The following is a 21,339-nucleotide window of genomic DNA, read 5'->3' as shown; positions in this document are numbered from 1 at the left end:
GTCTGAAGTCCACGCATTGTTTGATTTCCAGCAGCAAGTTTCAGCTGTTGCAGTGAGCAGCAGGGTCTGCTCCTTGTGTTGATTTTCCTTGTGATTTTCTGTCTCCTCTTTTTAGTTTAAAGCTCTGATTGAGACAGCAGGTGCTGTTGAGCAGAACATTGCCACCAGTGATTACCGCTGCCCTGCCTGGAATCTCTGCCCTACTGTTTTGTTTACTCAAAGCACAACATGTTTGCTGCATTTCAGATGGTTGACCCAAATCTGAGAGAAGAGCTTCTAAATTTAAAAGGTAAGCTGGTTAGAGATAGGTTGTGTGACGGACAGTCCCCTTATTTTATTTTAAGAAGATATGTTTCATTGGTTGCAACGTTTTAATATAGCCTACACAGGTGCATCTTAAAAATAATCCTGATCAGTGTTTACTTTTTTACTTATTATTTTGCCTTAAATGGACCTAAATGGTAGTTATGTTGACTTGGATGTATCCTAATTATTTCTGTAAAACAAGGTTAATAGGGGAAAAAAAACAAAAACTAAAATTTAAGATCTTGAACACAAAAATAACAGAATAATAAAAACATATACATTTAGAAAATGTTACCGACATGCCACATCAATAAACATACGTCTATTCTGAAATTCTGTTTTGTTAGCAGTGTGTTATGTTTCTCTGTATTGGTTTCCTAAAGTTTCCAGTGCAGCCGCCACTCATCCGTCCAACACAGAGGATTCTTTAACAAGGACCAACGGGATCATACCTGGTGAGCAGCTTTTCTGTTTCACAGTCGACTTTGTGTCAGCAGTTTAAAAGAACAGTTTATCAGACAAACCCTCTGAAATATATCATTTTAATTATAAATACTCTATTTACTAAGCAAACTTAGCACAAAAAGAATGGAAATTTGTGTTTGGTTTATTATTTTGTTGTTCTAAAATATCCCTAAACTAATGGAAAGTTTATTCATTTAGTCTTTAAGCATCCTGTCAAACAAAATCCTGTAATAAATGAGCAAATGTAAATGCTGGGAGGTGGTTTATTTCTGTGAAGAAATGTGATGCGTTTGTGTTGATGAAAATATTGCTGTAGTTTTAGGTGGAAAGAATAATACAAAGTTAGAACCTGAGTTGTGAAAAAAAAATAATAAAAAAAAACATTATTAAACAATAATAAATCACTGTTTTAAATTTTTTTCAGTGTTTGTGCTGTGAGTCAGAAAAAATAAGTGCATTAAGTCATGTGACACATTTTCTGCATGAAGAAACCAGTTTAGAGTTTTAAAAAAATTACCTAGCTGCATTATGAACTAACTGCCTTGTTGCTGAAAATGTGCCATACAAATAAACTTGGTTAACACGTTATGCTTGTCATGCCTAAATCTCATATTTGGGTTTTTAGGTGCAATCGCAGCCTCTGTGTTCGTTGCCTTTTTGCTCGCTCTCTACGCCGTTCTCTGGAAATGCATGACGTCGCCACTGCAACGGTAAAAATCCAACACAAGCTAGAACACGGGTATTCACAGGCCTCAACTTGATGTCAGAGTTGCTGATCTTGTTGGCTCCTCCTTAAACACTTGTTAGGCACATTTCAGGACTTTGCATCTCACCTCACAGAGACAGAGAAAAAAACACACTTCCTGGCTTTTTGGCGTAAAAACCTTAACTTCTGCTTGTCTCTTAGAAAGAAAAGAAAGCGGAGAGTAAGGGCACAACAGAAGATGCCTGTGTGAAGAGGATGAACATGTGTTGTGTCCAGCATCTTTGAAAACCAGGATGAACATCAAGAAGCCCATGTTGCTCTCTGAAGACAATCTCTAAAAAAAAAAAAAAACATCCTGAAAAAAGGAATGAGTCAGTCAGATGTGACTCAACTGAACCGTGGTCTGCTGGTGACCTTTGCTCACTCAAAGGCTGATAAATTGAAACAGAGTTTTGCAGGTCAGACTGTGCTTTTTCTCATGAATGTAAGTCCAGCTGCTCTTCTCTCCAGTGTTCAAAAAGCAGAGTGTCGAAATAGATTAGATATATTTTGTTTTTTTATGTAGGAATTCAGCTAAATTCTGGCTAATCTTTGAACTGTACCATGATTTTGGTTCCTGAATTTAGCTAATTCACTGTAACGTTGGAACCCAGGAAGCCTATGTTGCTTAAAAAGATCATTTTGATTTTTTTTTATAATAAAATAAACTCTAAAATACCATAAAAGCTCATATAACCTCATGCATTCTGTTTTTGAATTCTAGAGCAATTGTTGGGCATTACATTTTATTTCAACGACACACACACACACACACACACAAGAACCGAAACGATTTCTACTTTTGGCTGTTTTTCATTGACACAAGATGTTCCTTTAGCATGACATAAATAGCATGACACTTGCACGCAATTTTCCTTTTCATGCACAAAATGATGCATAACGTGAAAGATAAGCATCTGTTCTGGGGATTGCAAAACATTCATAATTTGCAAAAACCGCCAGATGAACGGATAAACCTCAGACATTTCATGGTAGAAAACAGTGTTGATTCAAACCTTCCTATTGCTGCCCTACAACGCAAGAAGTTAGAGATACGGAGGCAGGATAAGATGCAGAGCAGAAAGCATTTAACTTGCTTTCTCTTTTCTCAGTCGCAAATGGGGCCATTTAACAACTGGCATGTCAAATACCCATGTATAAAAATAATAGAAAAGTTGTTCAGGCCACAATTAACTGATGGATTTAGCTTGTGCACCAGCCTTTTGCTTTGGGCAACAGTCCACAGTACAACGTCACTAACGGTGAAAACTGTAGTTAAATTGTAATGGTTGCTTCTGGTTTTTTTTTTTTTGGCAGCAAGACATTGTATAAAACATTACTTATTAAAAATAAAAATACACAAGATCAAAGGTTGTTGTTTTTTTTTTTTCTTTTTTCCTGGAGTTCTTTGCACACAAATTTAACACCAGTTCAAATAAAACTAACAGTTTCATTTGAACCTGTTAGTTTCAAATGAAATTAGTTACACATGAAACTAACAGCTGATTGCTTTAGAGCAGTCGGGCCTTCAGAGCTGATTGCTCTGAAGAATCTGCTTCATGTGCTTTCCTGCAAAATCCCTTCATGTACAAAACAAGAGCAGCAGCTTGTTGGCTGTTTTAGAAGACAAGAATCTTGTTACTGAGTTGCCTGTTGCTACACAGCAGAAGTTAATGGCTTTATTATTCCATATTACATTTACACTTATTTACAGTGAAACTGATGATCCCTTCGTCACAGGATTTACAAACAAGGTACTGAGTTCTGCAACAGGTTGTGACCTTTCTCTATTGAATTTTTCTTTTCCATTGGTATTTTCTCCAAAGAACAGAAAAAAACAATTTATCTTATTTCAGGGACACAAAACACTTAACAATATATGCAAAAGTATTTACAGGAAACATTTAAATATTTGATTGGCATTTTAAGTGTTAGATCAACACAAAGTGTCACATATTTCTGAAACCACACTGCAGTTAAAGCTGCAGGGCTTTAGTGGTTCAGTCGCTGAGCCGCTGTGAACATCAGCTTTCAAATCTCGTCATAGATTCTCAATTGGATTTAGGCCTGGGCTTTGACTGGTCCATTCCAGCACAAACATACTTTGAAAGGACATTTCTCCCTCTGGCTGTAGTCACTGACCCCCTGCTCAATGCAATGCACCCTTTTCCGGGGAGAGCAGAACATTCATGTACCATCATATTAAATCTGCAACTAAAAGTTTAAATGTTTTATTGCCTCGTGTGACCTGAAAACCAGAAGGTTTACCTGTGGTTAAGATGAACTTTTCACATTATATCTCACTTTCAAGACAGTTCAGTGTAGTTTCTGAAACTGTTTTAACTAATCTCCACCTTGCATCTTTCCTATCTCATACCTGCTCTCTCTATACATCCTGTAGATAAAACCTCTAGTTCCCTCTGTGTTTATCATGATGAGTAAAGTGAGTTGCTTTCGTGCGTTTCGCATGCATTCACTGCTGTGCCGTGATGCAATCTGAAAGATTCTGAAACCAAACACACCAAAATAAGGCATGTTAAGAGTGTGGTAGAAATCACAAAATGAGGTTTAGAAGCAACAGTGCACTAGGTTTTAACATTTTGCCTCCACTTTTAGAGTTTTTATACTCTTGAATGGGAGAGCAAAAAGGCTCAACATTGTTTGTTTTGTGTTTAACCATCAGAGATGTAACCATAAAGTTCTGCACATGATCCCTGCAGGCAGTCGGACGTCTCAAAGCTGGATCTGATTTCACTAAACTCAGTGATGGGGCTCAAGTAGCTCTTGTTTACAATGCACCTCAGCTGCTGATGGGGGGGTGTTTGACACAGCAGGACAGCAGACTGAGGCCGGTAGCCTGTTTGGAGTGGACAGGAAGGAGGAAGAGACGACTGGGGAGCAGGCGAGCACGTTGTGTCCGTACCCTCAGGATCCATCAGGATTGAGCTTTCATGCCACAAAGGTTTGACTGTCAAAACTTCAATGTCACAGCTAATGCACTCTTCCTCTCTCTGAGACTGCAGCTTCTGACCAGTCTAAACCAGAATGCAGAAAAAAAAATATATGAAAAAAAAACATGCCTTCTAGAGAAACCTGAAGTCATTTTTGTGATTATTTTTATCAGACAAGGGTGTCGAAACTTGATGTGAAAAAAGACACAAACTGAAACATTAAAAAGGTCAAACATTTCTCAACAAAAAACATTCTCAAGAATTTACAACAGAAACTGGAATTATATCAGGAATGGATAAAAATATAACATTTAATGTTATAGAAGTCAAAGAAATTGAGAGGAAGTTTTTTTCACAAGTAGTTAATTAGTTCATTAGGAATGTTATATATATATATATTTCTGTTGATCTCAATTCAACAGAAATCTGTGGACTATGCTTAAAGGATTAAACTTTGGATTTATACCAGCTTCTACCAATTCTGCTAAGAACAGTGGTCAGCAGTGGTCAGACATTCAGCCAGAATTATACCAAGAAAATGTTGATGGATCCAAAACGTTTGCAGCTTTCTATGAGATATCTGAACTGAAGATGTTTAAAAAAAAAAACAATTCAAACTTGTCCACCCAGTTCTCATTTTAAAAACCACTAAAGCTGCATGATTGAATGTAGTTATAGCAAACAAAAATAAAACTAAACTTCCTTTGAGATTAATGAAATATCTATCCATACCTCATTCAAGAAGCTCTCAAACTCAGGAGTTTTGATGTTCATACCAGCAGGATAAGTAAATATCTCCCTCAGTCCATTTTTTAAACTAGGGGAAACACACAAAATCTCAGAGGTCTGGAAAAATTTGAATATAAACATACTGGAGTAAATCTAAACACTCCCATCTCTCACATTTTCCTTTGTGGCCACAGCAGAACGGTGCAGCCCAGCAGGAGCAGGATGGGAGTCAAGATCTTTGGTAAGTGGGAAAAATCTGCAGAGAGAATCAGAGAAATACCAGAATTCAGTGAGCTGGGAAAACCGAAGACATCCAAGCTTAACTGATTTATTTTGGTAACTGTCGTGTTTTTGTGAAAGTCCTGGATCGAACGAAGCTCACTGTTAACTTTGGTCCTGATGGTAATGCTGGCAGCTGATCCGGGCCCAACTGTAGTCAGAGCCCTCACAGAGCAGACATATTCCTGGTCCTGCTGCAGACCCTCCATGGTTACTGACTTTTGCCGGGGATCGCCCACGGAAACGTTGAATAAAACTAGGTAGACAAGGTTTTGTTTATCTGAGATTATGCCCACTGATCAAATTATATTATATACATTGATGTTTACAACAGTCCTCGTGTAATTCAAAGTTTTCCTCTGAACTCACTTGCAGCATGACCTAAACGAGCATCAGTCTGCACTTCCTGCACTGTTACCAGGTAACCAGTGATGAATGCCCTCTGGGCTGGATCGTCTTCGTCATAGTGCCACTCCAGTGTCACAGATGTATATGTCCTTTTAACAGGTTGTATTATTCTTGGGGGCTCCACATATCCTGCGGAAGTGGAAATGATGTGATGGAAAAAGAACAGAATTGATAAGAATCAATGGAATAAACAGGAAGCATGGTGATGCTCAGTTGTGAGACTAAATTTTGTTCACAAGTGTTTGTACATGAATTTAAAGGTGGTTTTAATTGTTGAATTAATCAAGTAAAAATTTTATGATTTTGTGTAAAGAACATCTTCCTGGGTATTTTCCAGACCTGATACTCACCACAAAAAAAAAAAAAAACACCCCAGAAAAGTACTAAACTGCTATAATGCTACAAAATAAATCTTTTTGGGGAAAATTCATCAAATTCTCCTATATGTTCCGTGTTTTAAATGCACCACCTGCATCTTTTCATAGAGCCGACTGCGCTTACTACAAACAATATCTTCAGTCTCTTTAAATTCAGCAGATGTTACCAGTTTGCACATATTTTGTGCCAGATCCAAAAATACAACAGGTGAAGGAAGTGATGCATGACATGGACAAACACTTTTCCTCTCAGAGAGCATCAGGTCCAGCCCTGAAGATTCACTGCTCAGAAGTGTAAAAGCAACATCTGAATGTTTTACATTCCTAAATCAGTAAGTAAATATGAAATATGATGAAATGATTGCTCCTGATTTGTTGAAAGTTAGAAAGCATTGATAAAAGTAAAAAAAATAAAAAATAAATAAAATGATAAAAGTAAAAAAACGATAAAAAAAAAAAAAATATATATATATATGATTGAGGACTTTTTAAGAATTAGACAGCATTTTAGTGCTAAAAATGTTTTATTGAATACTTGTAATAAACTAATCCTGACTCCAATTTTTCCTTTCCTCTGAAACAAGACATATTTTCATCAAACAGACAAAAAAATAAAATAAAATATTTTTAAAGAAATATTTTCTCTCAGTAAAAAGACTTACTGGACTCCTGAAAGTATCCAGTCTGTATCTCCAGTAGTTTGTCTCCATGATCTGTGCATCCATAAATATTGAATGAATATCTCAATTCCGGTTTGAAGTATCCTGCAAAACCATCCCACAAAAATTACAGTAAGTGTCCAAGTTGATAGAAAAAATACCAGAGAAGAGAAAAACGTACCTGCAGGTAAGAAAGTGCTGTTTCCTTTAGGCACTTTCATCCACTGCAGCGTGCAGGGTGCTTTGCTTCCCATGATGCACCACTCCACGGTGTGACCGCAGGTGACTGAAGTTTGCTCATTCCACCACAGATGGAAACCATCAGCTGTTCTGCTCAGGCGCTTCTTCACTGGAGGGATTTCTGGACAGCCAGAAATTTACAATCATTTATTATCTAAACGTTTCAGCTTTTCAGCTTAATGCATCATTCAGTGAGAAAAAAAAACAATTAACAGAAAGGAGTGCATATAAAATATTTATTTCACATTTTGGTTTGTCAAAATAGCTTGACTGTACACCCCATGTAACAAGAACAAAAGCCTGCTGGGTCATTTATTTAAAAAAATAATTTTAATCATATTCGCACAAAGAAAAATCCTTAAAAAAAAAATAAAAAAATATGCCAACGTCACCTGAGTCGTCCTTTGGCGGGATGATGATGCGGGCTGAGATGGATGACCCCGTGCTGAGAGCAGCTTGAACAGTAAAGTTACACCTGCTGGGACCAATCAGGACGACTGCCTGACTCTGGCCGCTGTCCTTCAGCTCTGTCACAGTTTGACCTTCCTGTGACCACTGGACTGCATAGCTTTGGATCTTCACTGAGGTTGCTGTACCAAAAGCAGGCTGGCGACAGAATGGATCAGTGTAAAACTGTTCAGAAGACAAAGTTTGGCTCTTATTTGTACTAAAATATATTTTTTAAAACAAACATACAGGCTTCCATAGCAGAGTGACATTACGAATGCCTGAATCAGGTTTGCTCTCTATTCTCCTCCATAAGTCCAAGGTTACCACTGAGGAGCGTTGTTTGTTCAAGGGAACCAAAGTGGGATGTCATTTGTTAGAAAAAAAATAGAAATAATCGTTTTAGAATAAATGTCAGTTCAACTTTTAATTTCTTCTTTATGTTTAGGCCATTCTAGACAAGTCAGAAACTCTGATTTATAGCTTACGTGTTGTAAATGGTACAGGCGCGGTCCATTGTCCCCAAAATCTCCCATTGATGGAACAGCGCACCTTAGCAGAGTAAGTCCTGTTTGGACGCAGGCCATCCAGACGCACTTTACAGGGACCATCCTCACTGCTGCAAGGCAGCTGTTGCAAAGAATGAAAGCTACAACAAAACTTTAAAACCTCCGGTCGTTCTGAAGTTAAACAGGGTGGAGATTACCTCTCTGTTGGTGTCATTCGCTGCAGAAACCTGACAAAGGAGTTTGTTCTGGGTCAGGTTCCCTTCTACGGTCCAGATCAAGCTGACGTCAGTCACCCCGGGGATCACTCTGTCCAGCTCCAACACAGGTGACACTGCACGTATTTTATTAAAGTACCAATCACTCAAAGCAACTTAGAAAGTGTCAAATAAAAGAAAAATGCAGATTTTATTCATTTTATAGGAATTGGTATAAGTGCCAATAAGTGTGGGACTGGTGTCAGCCCATTGTTTCCCATATTCCTGTACATATTGGATTCCAGCCTGAATAAATGTCCTCAGACTGAAGGTTGGTTTTTTCGCTACAAAGATGCATACATCTGTTATTATAGAATAATAACAAGGTGATGCTGTCTGATTCATTTAGTTTAAAAGATGCACAACCTCTCTCAGAGATATTGAAGCTGTAGGTCGCCGTCTCTTCTCCCAGCTGGTCCTTCACCTCCAGACGGATGTTGTATTCCTGCTGCTGTGGCACAGCTGGGAAAGTACAGGATGGCGGCTGACAGCGGACAGGAGTCTGGTCTGTGTTCCTGGTTATTGACATCACATAAAAATAAAGAGAAAATACTTTAAGCATGAACAGCTTGCATAATCACGTTGGCATCTCTGCTGCAGAATATCTAAATGTATAAAGTCTTAGTTTTACATTTCTGAAAGTGTGAATACCAATAAAATGCAAAATGTGTGTCTTGTAGTTGAACTGTGTAATGTGGAGCACGAGTCAAGCCTCAAGCCTTAAATCATCCCTGATAGTTTACAGATTTTCAGAAAAAAAAAAAGTCAGACTAACTTCTTATTTAAATGTCTCATGAGCCAAACTTTTGTCAAACATACTTTTTTTTTGTCTTTATTGGTAAAAACAGCACATTCAAGGGCATCATAAAAAAAACAACCACATTTTTTGTGCTGATTATGCTTACTCAATGTAGAGTGTGTGTGTCTGGTTATTGAAGTCAAACTCGTCTCGTTTCCTCCCGGGGTCCCACATGCAGGTGATGCTCGTCATGTCTGAGGTTGTGCAGTTCAGGTTTCTGGGCTTTTGAGGAGGAACTGCAGGAAACAAACACAGCGTTAGAATTTATCATCAGCATTTTTTTTTTTTCCAAATATAGATCTTTATCATGCATGGTGGGGACACGGTTAGCAATGTTGCCTTAGACAAAGAAGTTTAAATACTTTCAGAAAGGAATAAATAACATCAATCCAATGTTGATTAGTCACTTTTATCAGTAGACCAGCCGCCCCACGTGTTCCAGAAAGGGCTAAGTGGATATTGATGATGAATAGACAGATTAATGTTATAAACTTACAGCTGATGTGGTTCTCGACTGAGTTGCTATTTCCTGTTGAATCAACACATTTGAAAAACAGTCTTTTGATGTGGGTGTTTGGGATTGTCAGATTGGTCATTAAAATAGCCTGAACCCCATCTCCGATGTTCAGAAGTGGGTAGGAGTCCTGCCTCAAGGTGATACGCGTGACGTTTACACCCACTGGGGGAACACAGCAGAGCGTGGCAGAGCTTCCCTCTTTCAGTATCCGTTTGGAAGGGAATATCAGGGGTTTATCTGCTGCTCTGGCTCCTAAGACACAGACAAGCAGTTTAATGGAGCTCTACATGTATATTTGCATTGAAACATGACAGGAATAAGTGAAGAGAATGAAGAAAAGATAAACAACTTCCATTTGTTGTAGTGGTTGTAAAAGAACTGAACAACTTAAAAGATTTAAAGAAAGAAACATGGTGGCTTTTTTTGAATTTTGTTTAAATGATTGTCTTTTTGGCTGACTCCCAATCGACTCACCATGGTTGGTTACCCAGTTGCTCCAAGGACCAGCGGCGGTTCGATTACAAAAACTTCGTATCCTGACCGAGTGATCGACACACTCAAGCGGCAAATCAGAGATCCACGTCAAAGTGGACCAACCCGAGTCCGTGGTAGGTATGCTCACATTTCTCTGGGTTTTAAAAAAAAAAAAAAAAAAAAAACATTAACAGTTTGGAGTTTATCAAAAGAAAGATCTACATAGATATTAAAATTTTATCAGTATGGCTTTAATTTTAAAAGAAATAACGCAAAGTGCACCTCATGGTTTAAAAATACTCTTGTTCTATTATATATTCTGTTTGGATTTTACGTTATAGATGACAAAAAGGAGCTTATTATGCAAATTCAGTGGGATTTGTGAGCATCAAATTTAAAGTTTTGACACATTTTTCGAGTTGGATTTATGTCTGGACTTTGACTGAGCCAAATATGTCTTGATCTAAAACTACTGCAGTGGTGTTTAGTGATACTGTAATGCTGAAAGGTGAACTTGTTCCATGACTGCCTGTTAAATAGCTCCATCCACTAACTGTGAGGACACCGACTCCTGTGTTCCTTCATCTTACATTTCACACAGGGGAACTCTACGTTCTATGTTCAGATCATCTGAACTCAGCCAGGAACATCTAAATAAAGGCAGGATTTCAGTGCTACTTCGCCCAGTTACCTCCGTTTCTCTTACTTTCACGTATTTTGCACATTGTTGGTCCATATTCTGTCTCACTGCTGTAAATAAAGCTACTATCAAGATTGTTCACCTCTTAGCAAATGAACAAACTGTTACTTTCAGGCGGGAATCAAGTGATTACGTTACAACAGTTACTGCCCAAAAAAATGACAAACAGGAAAGCCTCAGTCAAAACAAAAATGTTTGTTCCAAGTTCAATTTGCTGCTGTATCAACCACAATTCTCTCAAAGAAGAGTTTTGCAGACACGGGTTTCATCACAATTACATTTGTAGTTTCTTTATATACTAAGAGAAAGTTAGTAAAGTATTACATGAAACCATGTAACCAAATTTGAGGCAATACTCCTGTTCCATACTCACATTATAAATAATGGTGCGACTTTTTGTGCGGCCGATTTGGATCTCATAAACGTCGCTCTCCGATGCTCCCCTGTTCCTTGGCCAGCTCACTACAAGGCTTTGATTGGCACTAAAATTACGAATGTTTGGTTTTGGTGGCAGAGAACCTGATCCAACATATATATAAAAACAAACAAACAAACAAACAAACAAACAAACAAACAAACAAAAAAAAAACAAAAAAAACAACTCTTGAAAATGCTGCAGGAAAAAAAATACATTTATAAATGGAAATCCAGAAAACCCAACTTACCAAAGTCAGCACAGCCCTCAGTGTGAGGATGAGAAAATATAAGATACAAGCCAAGCAGGTGAGCGGAGAACAGTTCAATGTTTCCCGTCATCATGACTAAATCAACAAAGTGGGACTCTGGCCGCTGACTGCAAACACTAATGGGAAGCCTCTTGAGTCAAAGTCAAATGGTAGTTTGCGTGCAGTGAGTAGTGGAGTGTTGCGAAATGTTTCACAGGAACTCATGAGAGGTGTGTAACTATTAAGCGGATGCTTGAAATAAGGTGGAAGACACTGAAATAGATGTTTACCAAGATAGTTTTATATACACAGTGTTACGTCACGTACAGTTCCAGTCAGAAGCTTTCATACAGACATCGTTGGCATGAATGTCATATTGATCTTAGTGACATACTCATTTATTTAAATGGCTTTTTTGAAACATGAAATAACTGTATAAGAAAACACTTAATTGTCTTTGAAAACAGTAACCGATGGAAAGGTTTCTATTGGTCGTGGATTTCCTCCAAGTTTGAACCGTTTTCTTGATAGAATTGGTCAAATGGTTGGTTTCTTGCACAAACCTGGCCTTTTAAAATATTCCAAACATTTTTAACAGGATTAAGGTCATGACTTTGGGTAGGCCACAAAGCCAATAGCTTTGTTTTATCCTGCTTTAAACTACCACACCCGTTTTCATATGTTTGGAGTAATTGGTTTATCAGAATACTCACCAACGCCCAAGTATCAAATATATGACCGAAAATGTCACAACTAAAAGAACAAAATAGCAGAAACATCAAGAATCACTGTCAACAGTGAAGAAGGTCTTAACATAAAACCTGTAGCCTTTTTAGAGAAACACTGCTGCCCACATGGACAAACCAAATGCCTTCTGAAGATCATCTCTATGGCCAGAGCAGACAAAAGCTACGCTGGTTTTACACAATGACAGGACATTTCTTAGAAGGAGTGGAGGGGAGGTTTTTGAACAAGTAAACATTGTGACAACTCACTACTGGGCCTGGTGGTGATAGGATCATTGAACTGAGCTCTTCTGCTGCTGCTAATTGTGCTGGTTACGACTTCAACTTCACCTCAATTTATCAATGTGTTAGAAACCTGGACACAGCAGGCTGTTTCAGCAGGACAGTTATCCTGTTTATATGCATCATAATTAGTTTAGGAATGAACCATATTAACTAAGCTTCCCAACTTATAGACCATACTTAAGAGTTCACCAGTTAACCTGAACTAATTCCACTCAGAAGTGTGAGCCAGAAATAATTATTTAGGTTCTCTTGGTGCTTTTTGTTTGTACCTGGATGTTGTGTTTTGTTTTGTTTTTTTCTAATTCTGTCAGAAAAACAATGGGAGGATCCTCTATGCACATCAAATGCAGTTAAAGTTGTGCAAAAAAAAAAACAGTTGTGTATCTCAGTGAACCAGTCACAAACATAGTTTTGATAACATCTACGTGTAAACATTTCCCTTTGAGGCAAACTGAGAGAAATACATGAACTTGTATTTGTCAAAATAGTGACAAATCTCACTGAATTTTCCATTTACAACTAGAACTTGATCAAATTGAACATACCGACTATTACTTTTACACTAGAACCTCCTCATTCACCCAATCACACTCACTCACACACACACACACACATTCCCACGTTGTAGGTGTGCTTGACGTTAAGTGCCACAGCTGCAGCTGAAGTGCACACACACACACACACACTCACACACACCCCCCCACACACACACACACATTCCCACGTTGTAGGTGTGCTTGACGTTAAGTGCCACAGCTGCAGCTGAAGTGAAATGTCATTTGCAAATATGAACTCTGAGGCAAATCAAACACATTTGACCCCTTGTGTGTAAAAACTCAAAATTGTTCAGCTAGTGATTGTTTTTTAAAAATCACTGAAGCTGTTTTATGTACAACAGTCCCACGCTGCAAAATGAACGGTTAATATTAAAGTGGCATTCATGCCGCCGATGAGGGTATGTAAACTTCTAACCCCAGAGAATACACAATGAGACATTTAAAAAAACAACACATTATTAATATCGGGAGTGCGTGAAGCTATCTATGTCAAATAAATTATAAGAAAACAATTATCTTTACATCAGTTACAGCATCAGCAATATTTTTGGCACTTCGGAGAGATTAAAAAATTAGGAATATACGATCCTTTTTCAACACAGTGTGCATAGGTAGCCTATTCATAATAATAAACATTAAATATATATGTATATATGTACATAAAAAATGTCAGCATATTTGTATCCTTTGCTTACAACAAGTTATGTTGTAAATGTACAACTTAAACAAAGATGGCACTGCAGAACTGACAAAAAGAATATTACAGTCTGAGGCAGAGCTTCATTGACTTCATAACAATAGTTACTTTAAGTGCTTTTGGAGAAATGTATCAATTCTTCTGTTTAAACTGTCTGAGTTAAATGTACCTCTGTCTTCAAATTAGTGCAACAAATAATAACCTAGAATGTAAGGGGGGAAAAAATTAACTGAATTTTATTTATTTATTTATTTTTAAAATTAAAAAGGCACAATGGTTTGATCATCGAGGAGGCACACCGAATTACGTAAAGGCACATAACAGTCAGAATGCCTAAATATTCTGAGTTTTAAATGGACATGAGTCCATTTTAAATAGATACGTCACAATGAAGACGCAGATAAATTATCCTTTTCTTCCAGTTACTGAACTGGCAGCTTGCTCTGCTTCGTCCTGCATTCTCAGAGGTAAACAATGTTTTCCTCGACTCCCTCCTCTCCGTTCTGTCCTTCGAGGGAGAGATAAGCCTGGGGTGGGAGCAGCGGGGTGAGAGAGGGAGAGGAGGAGTCGTGCTCCTTAATGGGTCCGTGACCTGTGATCCCTGACCTCCAGGGACCTGAAGTTTGCCTTTCCTCCAGCTGGGTGAAATCTGCTGCAAGGAGGAGAAACGGGTCAACGATTCTGGGATCTGAATGAAGAGGAGATGAATCAAGCTCATGTTTTAAAAGCAGAAATATGTCCTACTGTTGCTGCATCTCTGCTGCTGTGACGGCACTCTGCTGCTGAAGGGATGGAGGCAATCGGCGGCCGGTCGGGAGCAGCTGTGGTTGTTGCCGTACAGAGGCTGCTTGCCGTGGGTTTGGCTCAGCAGCGTGTTGAGGCTGTTGTAGAGGCTGGCGCTGACGCTGCGGTCGGCTGAGCTGAGCGGCGGCCCGTCCGGATTATTCTTCTTCTGCGTGGAGAATGTGTGCTGGTGGTTGTAGATGGGGGGCTGGTGGAGGTGGTTCTGTTGCAGGGAGCTGAACAAACCCGACTCGGTCTTGAACAGTGAGTAGTTCCCATCAAGGCTGCCTGTGCGGCTGTGTGTGGCAACCTGGAGAGGTAACACAAAAAAAGAGTGGAGGTCAAGCAAACCACCCTGTTTTACTTTTATACATTTTTTTTATTCCATAAACTTTCATTTCTCTGCTCATTTCTACAGCAGACGACAGCAGCTGTCCCCGCTTAAAATTTTACTTTAGCTTTTTTGAGATGCAAAAAATATTATATGGTAATCATGAAATAGAAAGTTTTTTTTTTCTTGTTATACAAACTATTTGATTCAGGAGAAATGCTTTGATCATTTCAACATTTCACAAAGTTATTTTCAAAAGTTATAATCTAGACTTGGATAATTAATTTGGTTCTAATTATAATAAGTGATTGTGACTTCATTTAATACATGTAATAAAATGATTTATTAAAAGTCCATTAAAAATGCCAACTTTGTATGATTTTGTAAATTATGATAATTTAATGCAAAGTCGGCATTTGTAATGGACTTTCAATGCAACTTTTAGAGCAACTTTGCATTAAAAGTGTCATTATTTACCGAATGACACTTCATGACCACTGTCATAAACCTTCATAAAGACTTCTTTATGTTCATGACAGGTGTTATGTCATGTTTATGACAGTGTCATGTCAGTCTTATGCACACCCCTTCAATAAAGTGTTACCAAAATAAATAAAAACATTTCCTGTTGCCAACGATCTCATTTTCACTCAAGAAAACGACATGTTTACAGCGCAGCCAATTTTTTTGCTTAAACATTTTCTGCGGTGATGCATTTCCTCCTCCTCTCTCTGATCTGCTTGCCTTGTATCCATCTAGTGGTATTGTGACGGGCAGGCTGCTCTGGCGGCTGTGTCTCCAGCTCTGCAGCAGCCTCTGCTGGGCTTCGATCCTCTCCTTCTCCCTCTCCACGCTCCTCTGGCCCTCCCTCAGCCTGTCCAGGTTTTGCTGATACTCCTGCAGCTGGGCGTCGAGCTCCTCCCGCTCGCAGCGGAGCCGCTCCGACTCAGACAGACACTGCTGCTCTCGCTGCTCCAACACGCTCTCCTGCTCAGTCTGTAAGCAAACAGGCAGATATATGTTTATCTATGCTTTAGTACTTTATATCTTTTTAACTTCAGTAGATTTTATCATGTTGCAACCATAAAAATGCATGTATGTACAGTGAGACCAACACAAATTGCTCTGTGTCTTTTGGATGGAGAGTGATACAAGGTTTTCAAAACGTCTTCTTTTTATTTTTATGGAACTGAAAACTTATGCTCTGCACAATATTAAGACTTACGTTTGCAATATTTTGTTTTGTATTTTACTTTCACTTCCCCCAAGAATACATGTAGTGGTTATAATGTTCAAAAATTCAAAGGGGTAAGGATACGTTCACATTACAGACTGAAGCTGAGAACAAAAAAAAAGTTACTACAGGAACGATGAGAGTATTTTGGTTCTATTTAAACTGCTGTGAATGAAGAAATAAGACAGAAATTAGTCTTTCCTGCTGTTTCTCTCTGGCCACACATTCTTTTTCCCAGCGCTGCTGCTCTTGTTTCAGCTTAGCTTGGAGCTTCTGCACCTCATCCACATCTTCTTTCTTCCTCTCCAAACTCTTCTTTTCCTCTTTCATCTTGTCAGTGCTCCTCTGCTTCTCCTGTTCCTGGAGGGAGAAAAAGCAAATCAGCACCTCAATGCGATTTTGAACCTCACATGCCACAAGCTCATTGACTGGCTGGCAGATAAATGACAGATAAATATTTTTATGAACAAACCAAGTTGGTTTGGAGGGAGGTGATGCTGCGGAGCTGAGGTCTTTCTCCCTCTTGAAGAAGGAGTTTCTGGACTTCATAGAAGCTGTCCTGGAGGGTCACAGCGGCCTGAAAACATGAAATTCAGATCATAACCACCATGTTCTGAATGTCATCAGAGTTTTTCCTCATCAGAATACAAACTAGTGAAAAAATATAAGGAAAAATATATATTGCCACTGTTTCCTGACCTAACTACTATAATGAACATAAAAATAATATATTTCTAAGAGTTATATTTTAAGGAATTCGGCTAGCATACAGTAAACTTTAATAATGCATTCATTCCCTTGTCCTGTATTTTACCATAATTTCCTTAAGGTTCATTTCATGTCATTTTTATTTATTTCATTCACTCAATAATAAACGTAAATAGTTCATGTAACAACTGAAAGTAATTGTGAATGAGAAAAAGCAGAAAGAAGCATAAACATATCTGCCCTCTATTCACATGTAAAGAAAATGAGCTATTCAGCTTTTTTTTATATATATATTTTACAGACATACTTCAAAAACAGAAAAAAATACTCACAAAAAATACAAATCAAAACATCAGTTTGATCAGTTGATCATAATGATTTTCAATTCGTTTTAAATGCAGAGAAAGACTTGCATTGTTCTTCCTACCTGCAGACTGTAGAGAAGCTGAGTCAGGCTCTGGACGCTCTCTGCCACCTAAACACAGTGGATTATTACACAATAGTAACTTCTATTTGTTAATCTGTGAAAACTACGGATGGGAAAAAGTGAAGAGATCAAACCTTTAAAAGTGTCCCTTTTGCGTCTCCTTTCCTTATCTCGACAGCTGAGCTCCACGACGCGCTCTCCAGGCCCGCTAACTCGCTGTCAGACCCCAGAGAGTTGGAGCTGATACTGAGCGTGCTCAGATAATCCGCTGCATGCATATGGAAGTCAGAGTTGTCCATTAAGATTTCTGGATTTTTAAAATATATGAAATGCTGAACTGTTGGGTTATCCTGTGACTCACGTTCAGAGGGAGACTCCTGAATGCTGCTGCCGTGGCTGTTGTAGCTGCAGCACTCCGGGGCTTGGAGGGGAGAGTTCTGACTGTGGACCGGGACGCCGTCACGGGTCTGGAGAATGTTGATCAGGTTCTCAGCTGGAAAACAAATTTTAGTAAATATTGATGATTGTTCTGCGATGCAGAAAAATACGCGCTTCTCATAGGTATTTTAATCACCCACATAAACAGAGCTTGTGCTCTTGCTAACAATTAAAGCAAGAGATTGTTTTTTTGTTTTTTTTTTTTTTTTCTGCTGTTCTACGTGTTGTATCTTCTGTCGTTGTTTTTTTTGTGCTCTTTTTGGTGGGATGTTTTTTTTTTTTTTAATAAATAAGTTAATTAGTAAATAATTGATTTTAAAAAATCAAGAAATATTTTAAACAGCTGTCGCCTGTTCTTTAGTGTTTTTCTTTCATAATCTGTAAGTCAAGTTGTGAGAAAAACAGCAAAAAACACAAAATGGTGATTTAAAATATTAATTTGCCAGGATGTGACATTTAAATGACATGTCACTAATACACAGAAATGATGACAACAAAGTCAGAAAGGGTCATTTTGGAGGACTGAACCGACATGATGAAAATTGTGACTTTTTTAAAAAACAGATAGAGGAAAAATCACATGGTTTTATGGTGGAAACCATAGTATTTGGAATGATGGTTAAAAAAAAACTTTCTGGGAGGAATTTCTCAATTTGATGCCCGGTTTCAAACTGGGATCAAAGTGTTTTCAGTTCAAATCAGACTGTTTGAATTTGTGACTCAGCTTAAACTCAACTTCTGATACTTATTGGTCTACTGTATGTCATTTTGTCTGCTGCAACCCACAGCAAGCAGTTCAACCACAAACTGAACAGCTAGTTTTTAAAAAGAACATGTTTTTGTGTGCAAAGCAAGCGACCGCACACAAAAGTTAAAATAGAGAAAAATAGAAACCTGAGGGTAATCTCTTGTTTCCATCACTGCACAAGTATAAATTATGATCATACAGCCATTATTTATAAGAAAAGAAACCTTAAAAAAACTGCATCATGGAAATGTTGACATATTCAGAAATTTGTAACTTTAAAAATATGTTGTGCAGCCATGTTAAAGAAGGTCTCTTTGCAATAAATGCTTAAATCTTGATACAATTTTATTTTGTTTTTTTTTCTTCACTGCAACATATTTTATCCCGCCGTGAAGTCTCTTGTTGTAAATCCATACAACAAATCCTGACCCTAACCTTCTCTCAGTGCAGCTGTGAGCAGCGACGATGCTTGACGTGGCGCCTCAATGTCGAGGTACTGTGCAGGTCCCACCAGCAGATGGCGATGTGGGACAGATTCTGGTGACCGGAGAGTTAAGTCTGTGAGCTCAGCGTACAGCTGCAACTTCTCCTCCAAGTTGTGGCAGATCTGCTGGTCCTGACCAAGCAACGTTTCTGCACAAACACAAAGAATAGGACTTGCTGTTTATAATGTTTTTTTTTAAAAGAAAGATTTAAAATACATAGGTGTATCTTTAACTTTTTTTTATTACCCTGGAACTTGCTAATTTTTTGAACTCGGACTTCTGCAGCTTGTCTGGCTTCCTCTGTCTCTGCAGTTCGCTCCTCCTCCTCTTCTTCCTCTGGACAACTGCCGTGTAGATTAGCAGGTTGTGAGTAACCCAAGCTTTGTCACCCATTAACTTCACACATACACACACACACGCACACACACACACACACACACACACACACACACACACACAGACTTTAACTCAGACAAACACCCTGCTGACGTGCACACACATACACACCTCTCCACAGCCTGTCGGATGTGTCTCATCCAGGCATTCCTCTCTTCTTTTGTGGTGGTGTGAACTTCATACATCTCTGGCCCCACGGAGGATGCAGAGATAAGGAACATTCCTCGCTCCTCATTGGCTACCTCTCTAACAATGAGCTTCTGCAGAGGAATAACTGGAGGCTTCTGGTCCTGAGGGAGAGCCCAGAAAGGCAAGGTTACAAGATGGAAAACTTGAGTGTAGGTGTATCCAATTTCAAAGCATTGTTTGGGTTGATGCCCTTACCACAGATGCAAATATGAAGCGCTGGTCTTTCTCTTGCAGAAAAACCAGGACATCCGTGAGCAAAAGAGCTAAAGTGTCTGGGAACCAAATAGATATATTTACACCAGCTATTCAGAAAGTATTAAACAAATCTAATTTGGCAGCAGAGATGATGATGATCTTCACACCTTTTAGACGCCCCGTGGCAGTCTTCCAGTAGAGCAGCCCTTTGTGCTGCAGAGCTCTGTGCTTGCTGTGCAGGTCCTGTTTGCGAAACACCTTGCCGTTCTTGAGCTTGGCGAAGCTCTTGGCTTCCAGCCTGGCGAGGACTTCCTGCAGCTCCTGAGATCGCTCATACTTACCGACCGTCAGGTCCACGGCTGTGATGATGTCACGGATCTGAGCCAGGGCATCTGACAAGTTGGAGTGTTCCTGGCTTCTTTCTGGGGGTGGAAGCCGTGGCGGCAAAATTAATAAATAACTTTGTAATGCAATGCAGCTTCGCTGTGACGCGGTGAAATAAGTCCTGATCGAATTACGCATTTATGCATGCCTTCTGTGATCTTATCTTGCATAGAAAAGTTTATAAAGCAGCAGTTTCTTGAAGTGATCATAAATATGTAGTGAATGTATCTTTGCTTTGTTGCTGCTAGTTAACATAGTGCCTCACAAATGTATTTATACTTCTTGAGCCATTTAAGTTTTTCTACAACACAACCTGAAACTTTAAAAAAAAAAATTGTGACAGAAGTGAACAAAGTAGGACATAAATGCAAAAAAAAAATAGTAAGTATTTTTACTTTTTTTTAAATTTACTAATGAGTCTGAAAAGTGTGATGTACAGCTGAATTACCTTGTCTATCTTCTGAAGATCCTAGATTTAACCTAATNTGTCTATCTTCTGAAGATCCTAGATTTAACCTAATATAATTAAATTTAGTTTCTGCATAAATCCAGCTGTTCTGTGGAGGCCTCAGAGGTTTGTTCGAGAGCATTAGTGAAGAAACAGCATCAGACAAACAGAGGAACACCGCAAACACGCCAAATGTAATGTTGTAGAGCAGGATCAAGCTTGGCTAGAAATATCCCAAGGTTTAAATATCTTACTGTCTTTTAAATATGGAAAGAATAGGGTATCGTAAGCCCACCAAGATATGGTTCCACACCTAAAAGTGGCAGCACAGAGGGCATTAGTAAATCTGGAGGAGTTGCAGAGATCTAAAGATCAGGAAGGGAGGGAGAATTTGCTGACTGGACATAGCTAATTAGTTACAGACTTCGCAAATCTGGACTTTATGACAGAATGGCAAGACTATAAACTGATGTGGACAAACACCCTTCATTCAGTGTTGGCATAATGTATTCTGCAAAGTTGGAACATCAGACATACCATAAAATACTTGTGTAACTGTAGCGATAGGTAGTTTTACAAAAGTAGTCAAGGAGGCTAAATACACATGGAAGTCATATTCTTCAGAAAAAAAAGGTTTTCTTGTATGCACTAGTTTGTGTTTGGCAATCATACAAAATCCTAAAAAAATTAATATTTTAATATGACAAAAGTGTGAATCATTTTACAAGGTACTCTATTAAAAAAACAAGATTTAACATGCATGA

The 21,339-nt window shown here is 38.6% G+C and overlaps 2 protein-coding genes and 1 long non-coding RNA gene across 10 annotated transcripts in view; all 3 read right to left on the bottom strand.

Moving 5' to 3' along the window:
- Nucleotides 1-1,217: 1,217 nt before the first annotated feature.
- On the bottom strand, nucleotides 1,218-13,221 carry osmr (oncostatin M receptor). Of its 2 annotated transcripts, XM_007563529.2 has the most exons (18): nucleotides 11,525-13,221; nucleotides 11,233-11,378; nucleotides 10,160-10,313; nucleotides 9,665-9,937; nucleotides 9,275-9,404; nucleotides 8,736-8,884; nucleotides 8,313-8,446; nucleotides 8,095-8,236; nucleotides 7,856-7,935; nucleotides 7,552-7,765; nucleotides 7,101-7,280; nucleotides 6,923-7,024; nucleotides 5,845-6,012; nucleotides 5,579-5,731; nucleotides 5,371-5,452; nucleotides 5,200-5,284; nucleotides 1,892-4,551; nucleotides 1,218-1,411 (listed from the first exon to the last, which is right to left on the bottom strand). In XM_007563529.2, the coding sequence occupies exons 1-17, from the start codon at nucleotides 11,616-11,618 to the stop codon at nucleotides 4,189-4,191; spliced, it is 2,649 nt and encodes an 882-aa protein (XP_007563591.1). In that variant the 5' UTR covers nucleotides 11,619-13,221; the 3' UTR covers nucleotides 1,218-1,411; nucleotides 1,892-4,188. The 2 variants fall into 2 exon arrangements, with proteins under 2 accessions (XP_007563591.1, XP_007563592.1); XM_007563530.2 differs by lacking the exons at nucleotides 1,218-1,411; nucleotides 8,095-8,236; nucleotides 8,313-8,446 and having other exon boundaries at nucleotides 2,173-4,551.
- Nucleotides 13,222-13,423: 202 nt separating this feature from the next.
- The window catches only part of LOC103145879 (rho guanine nucleotide exchange factor 28-like), a 43,908-nt gene continuing 35,992 nt past the window's right edge, over nucleotides 13,424-21,339 (bottom strand). For 6 of the 7 annotated variants that reach the window (XM_016677142.1, XM_016677146.1, XM_016677144.1 and 3 more), the window contains 13 exons: nucleotides 19,911-20,165; nucleotides 19,744-19,820; nucleotides 19,471-19,649; nucleotides 19,210-19,307; nucleotides 18,914-19,111; nucleotides 17,654-17,785; nucleotides 17,427-17,560; nucleotides 17,293-17,340; nucleotides 16,630-16,734; nucleotides 16,359-16,517; nucleotides 15,668-15,919; nucleotides 14,554-14,902; nucleotides 13,424-14,461 (listed from right to left, as the gene is read on the bottom strand). In XM_016677142.1, coding sequence (XP_016532628.1) covers nucleotides 14,271-14,461; nucleotides 14,554-14,902; nucleotides 15,668-15,919; nucleotides 16,359-16,517; nucleotides 16,630-16,734; nucleotides 17,293-17,340; nucleotides 17,427-17,560; nucleotides 17,654-17,785; nucleotides 18,914-19,111; nucleotides 19,210-19,307; nucleotides 19,471-19,649; nucleotides 19,744-19,820; nucleotides 19,911-20,165 — 2,177 coding nt within the window. In that variant the 3' untranslated portion in view covers nucleotides 13,424-14,270. The remainder of the gene's footprint in view (nucleotides 14,462-14,553; nucleotides 14,903-15,667; nucleotides 15,920-16,358; nucleotides 16,518-16,629; nucleotides 16,735-17,292; nucleotides 17,341-17,426; nucleotides 17,561-17,653; nucleotides 17,786-18,913; nucleotides 19,112-19,209; nucleotides 19,308-19,470; nucleotides 19,650-19,743; nucleotides 19,821-19,910; nucleotides 20,166-21,339) is intronic. The other variant, XM_016677143.1, reaches the window with a different exon arrangement.
- On the bottom strand, nucleotides 20,533-21,322 carry LOC107837519 (uncharacterized). Its single transcript, XR_001663534.1, has 2 exons — nucleotides 20,644-21,322; nucleotides 20,533-20,607 (listed from the first exon to the last, which is right to left on the bottom strand). It is a non-coding gene; the product is annotated as an uncharacterized LOC107837519 (long non-coding RNA).

This window comes from Poecilia formosa, unplaced genomic scaffold, assembly GCF_000485575.1.
Source record: "Poecilia formosa unplaced genomic scaffold, Poecilia_formosa-5.1.2 Scaffold148, whole genome shotgun sequence".
Taxonomy (NCBI): Eukaryota; Metazoa; Chordata; class Actinopteri; order Cyprinodontiformes; family Poeciliidae; genus Poecilia; species Poecilia formosa.
This window is presented reverse-complemented; position numbering and strand designations above follow the sequence as displayed.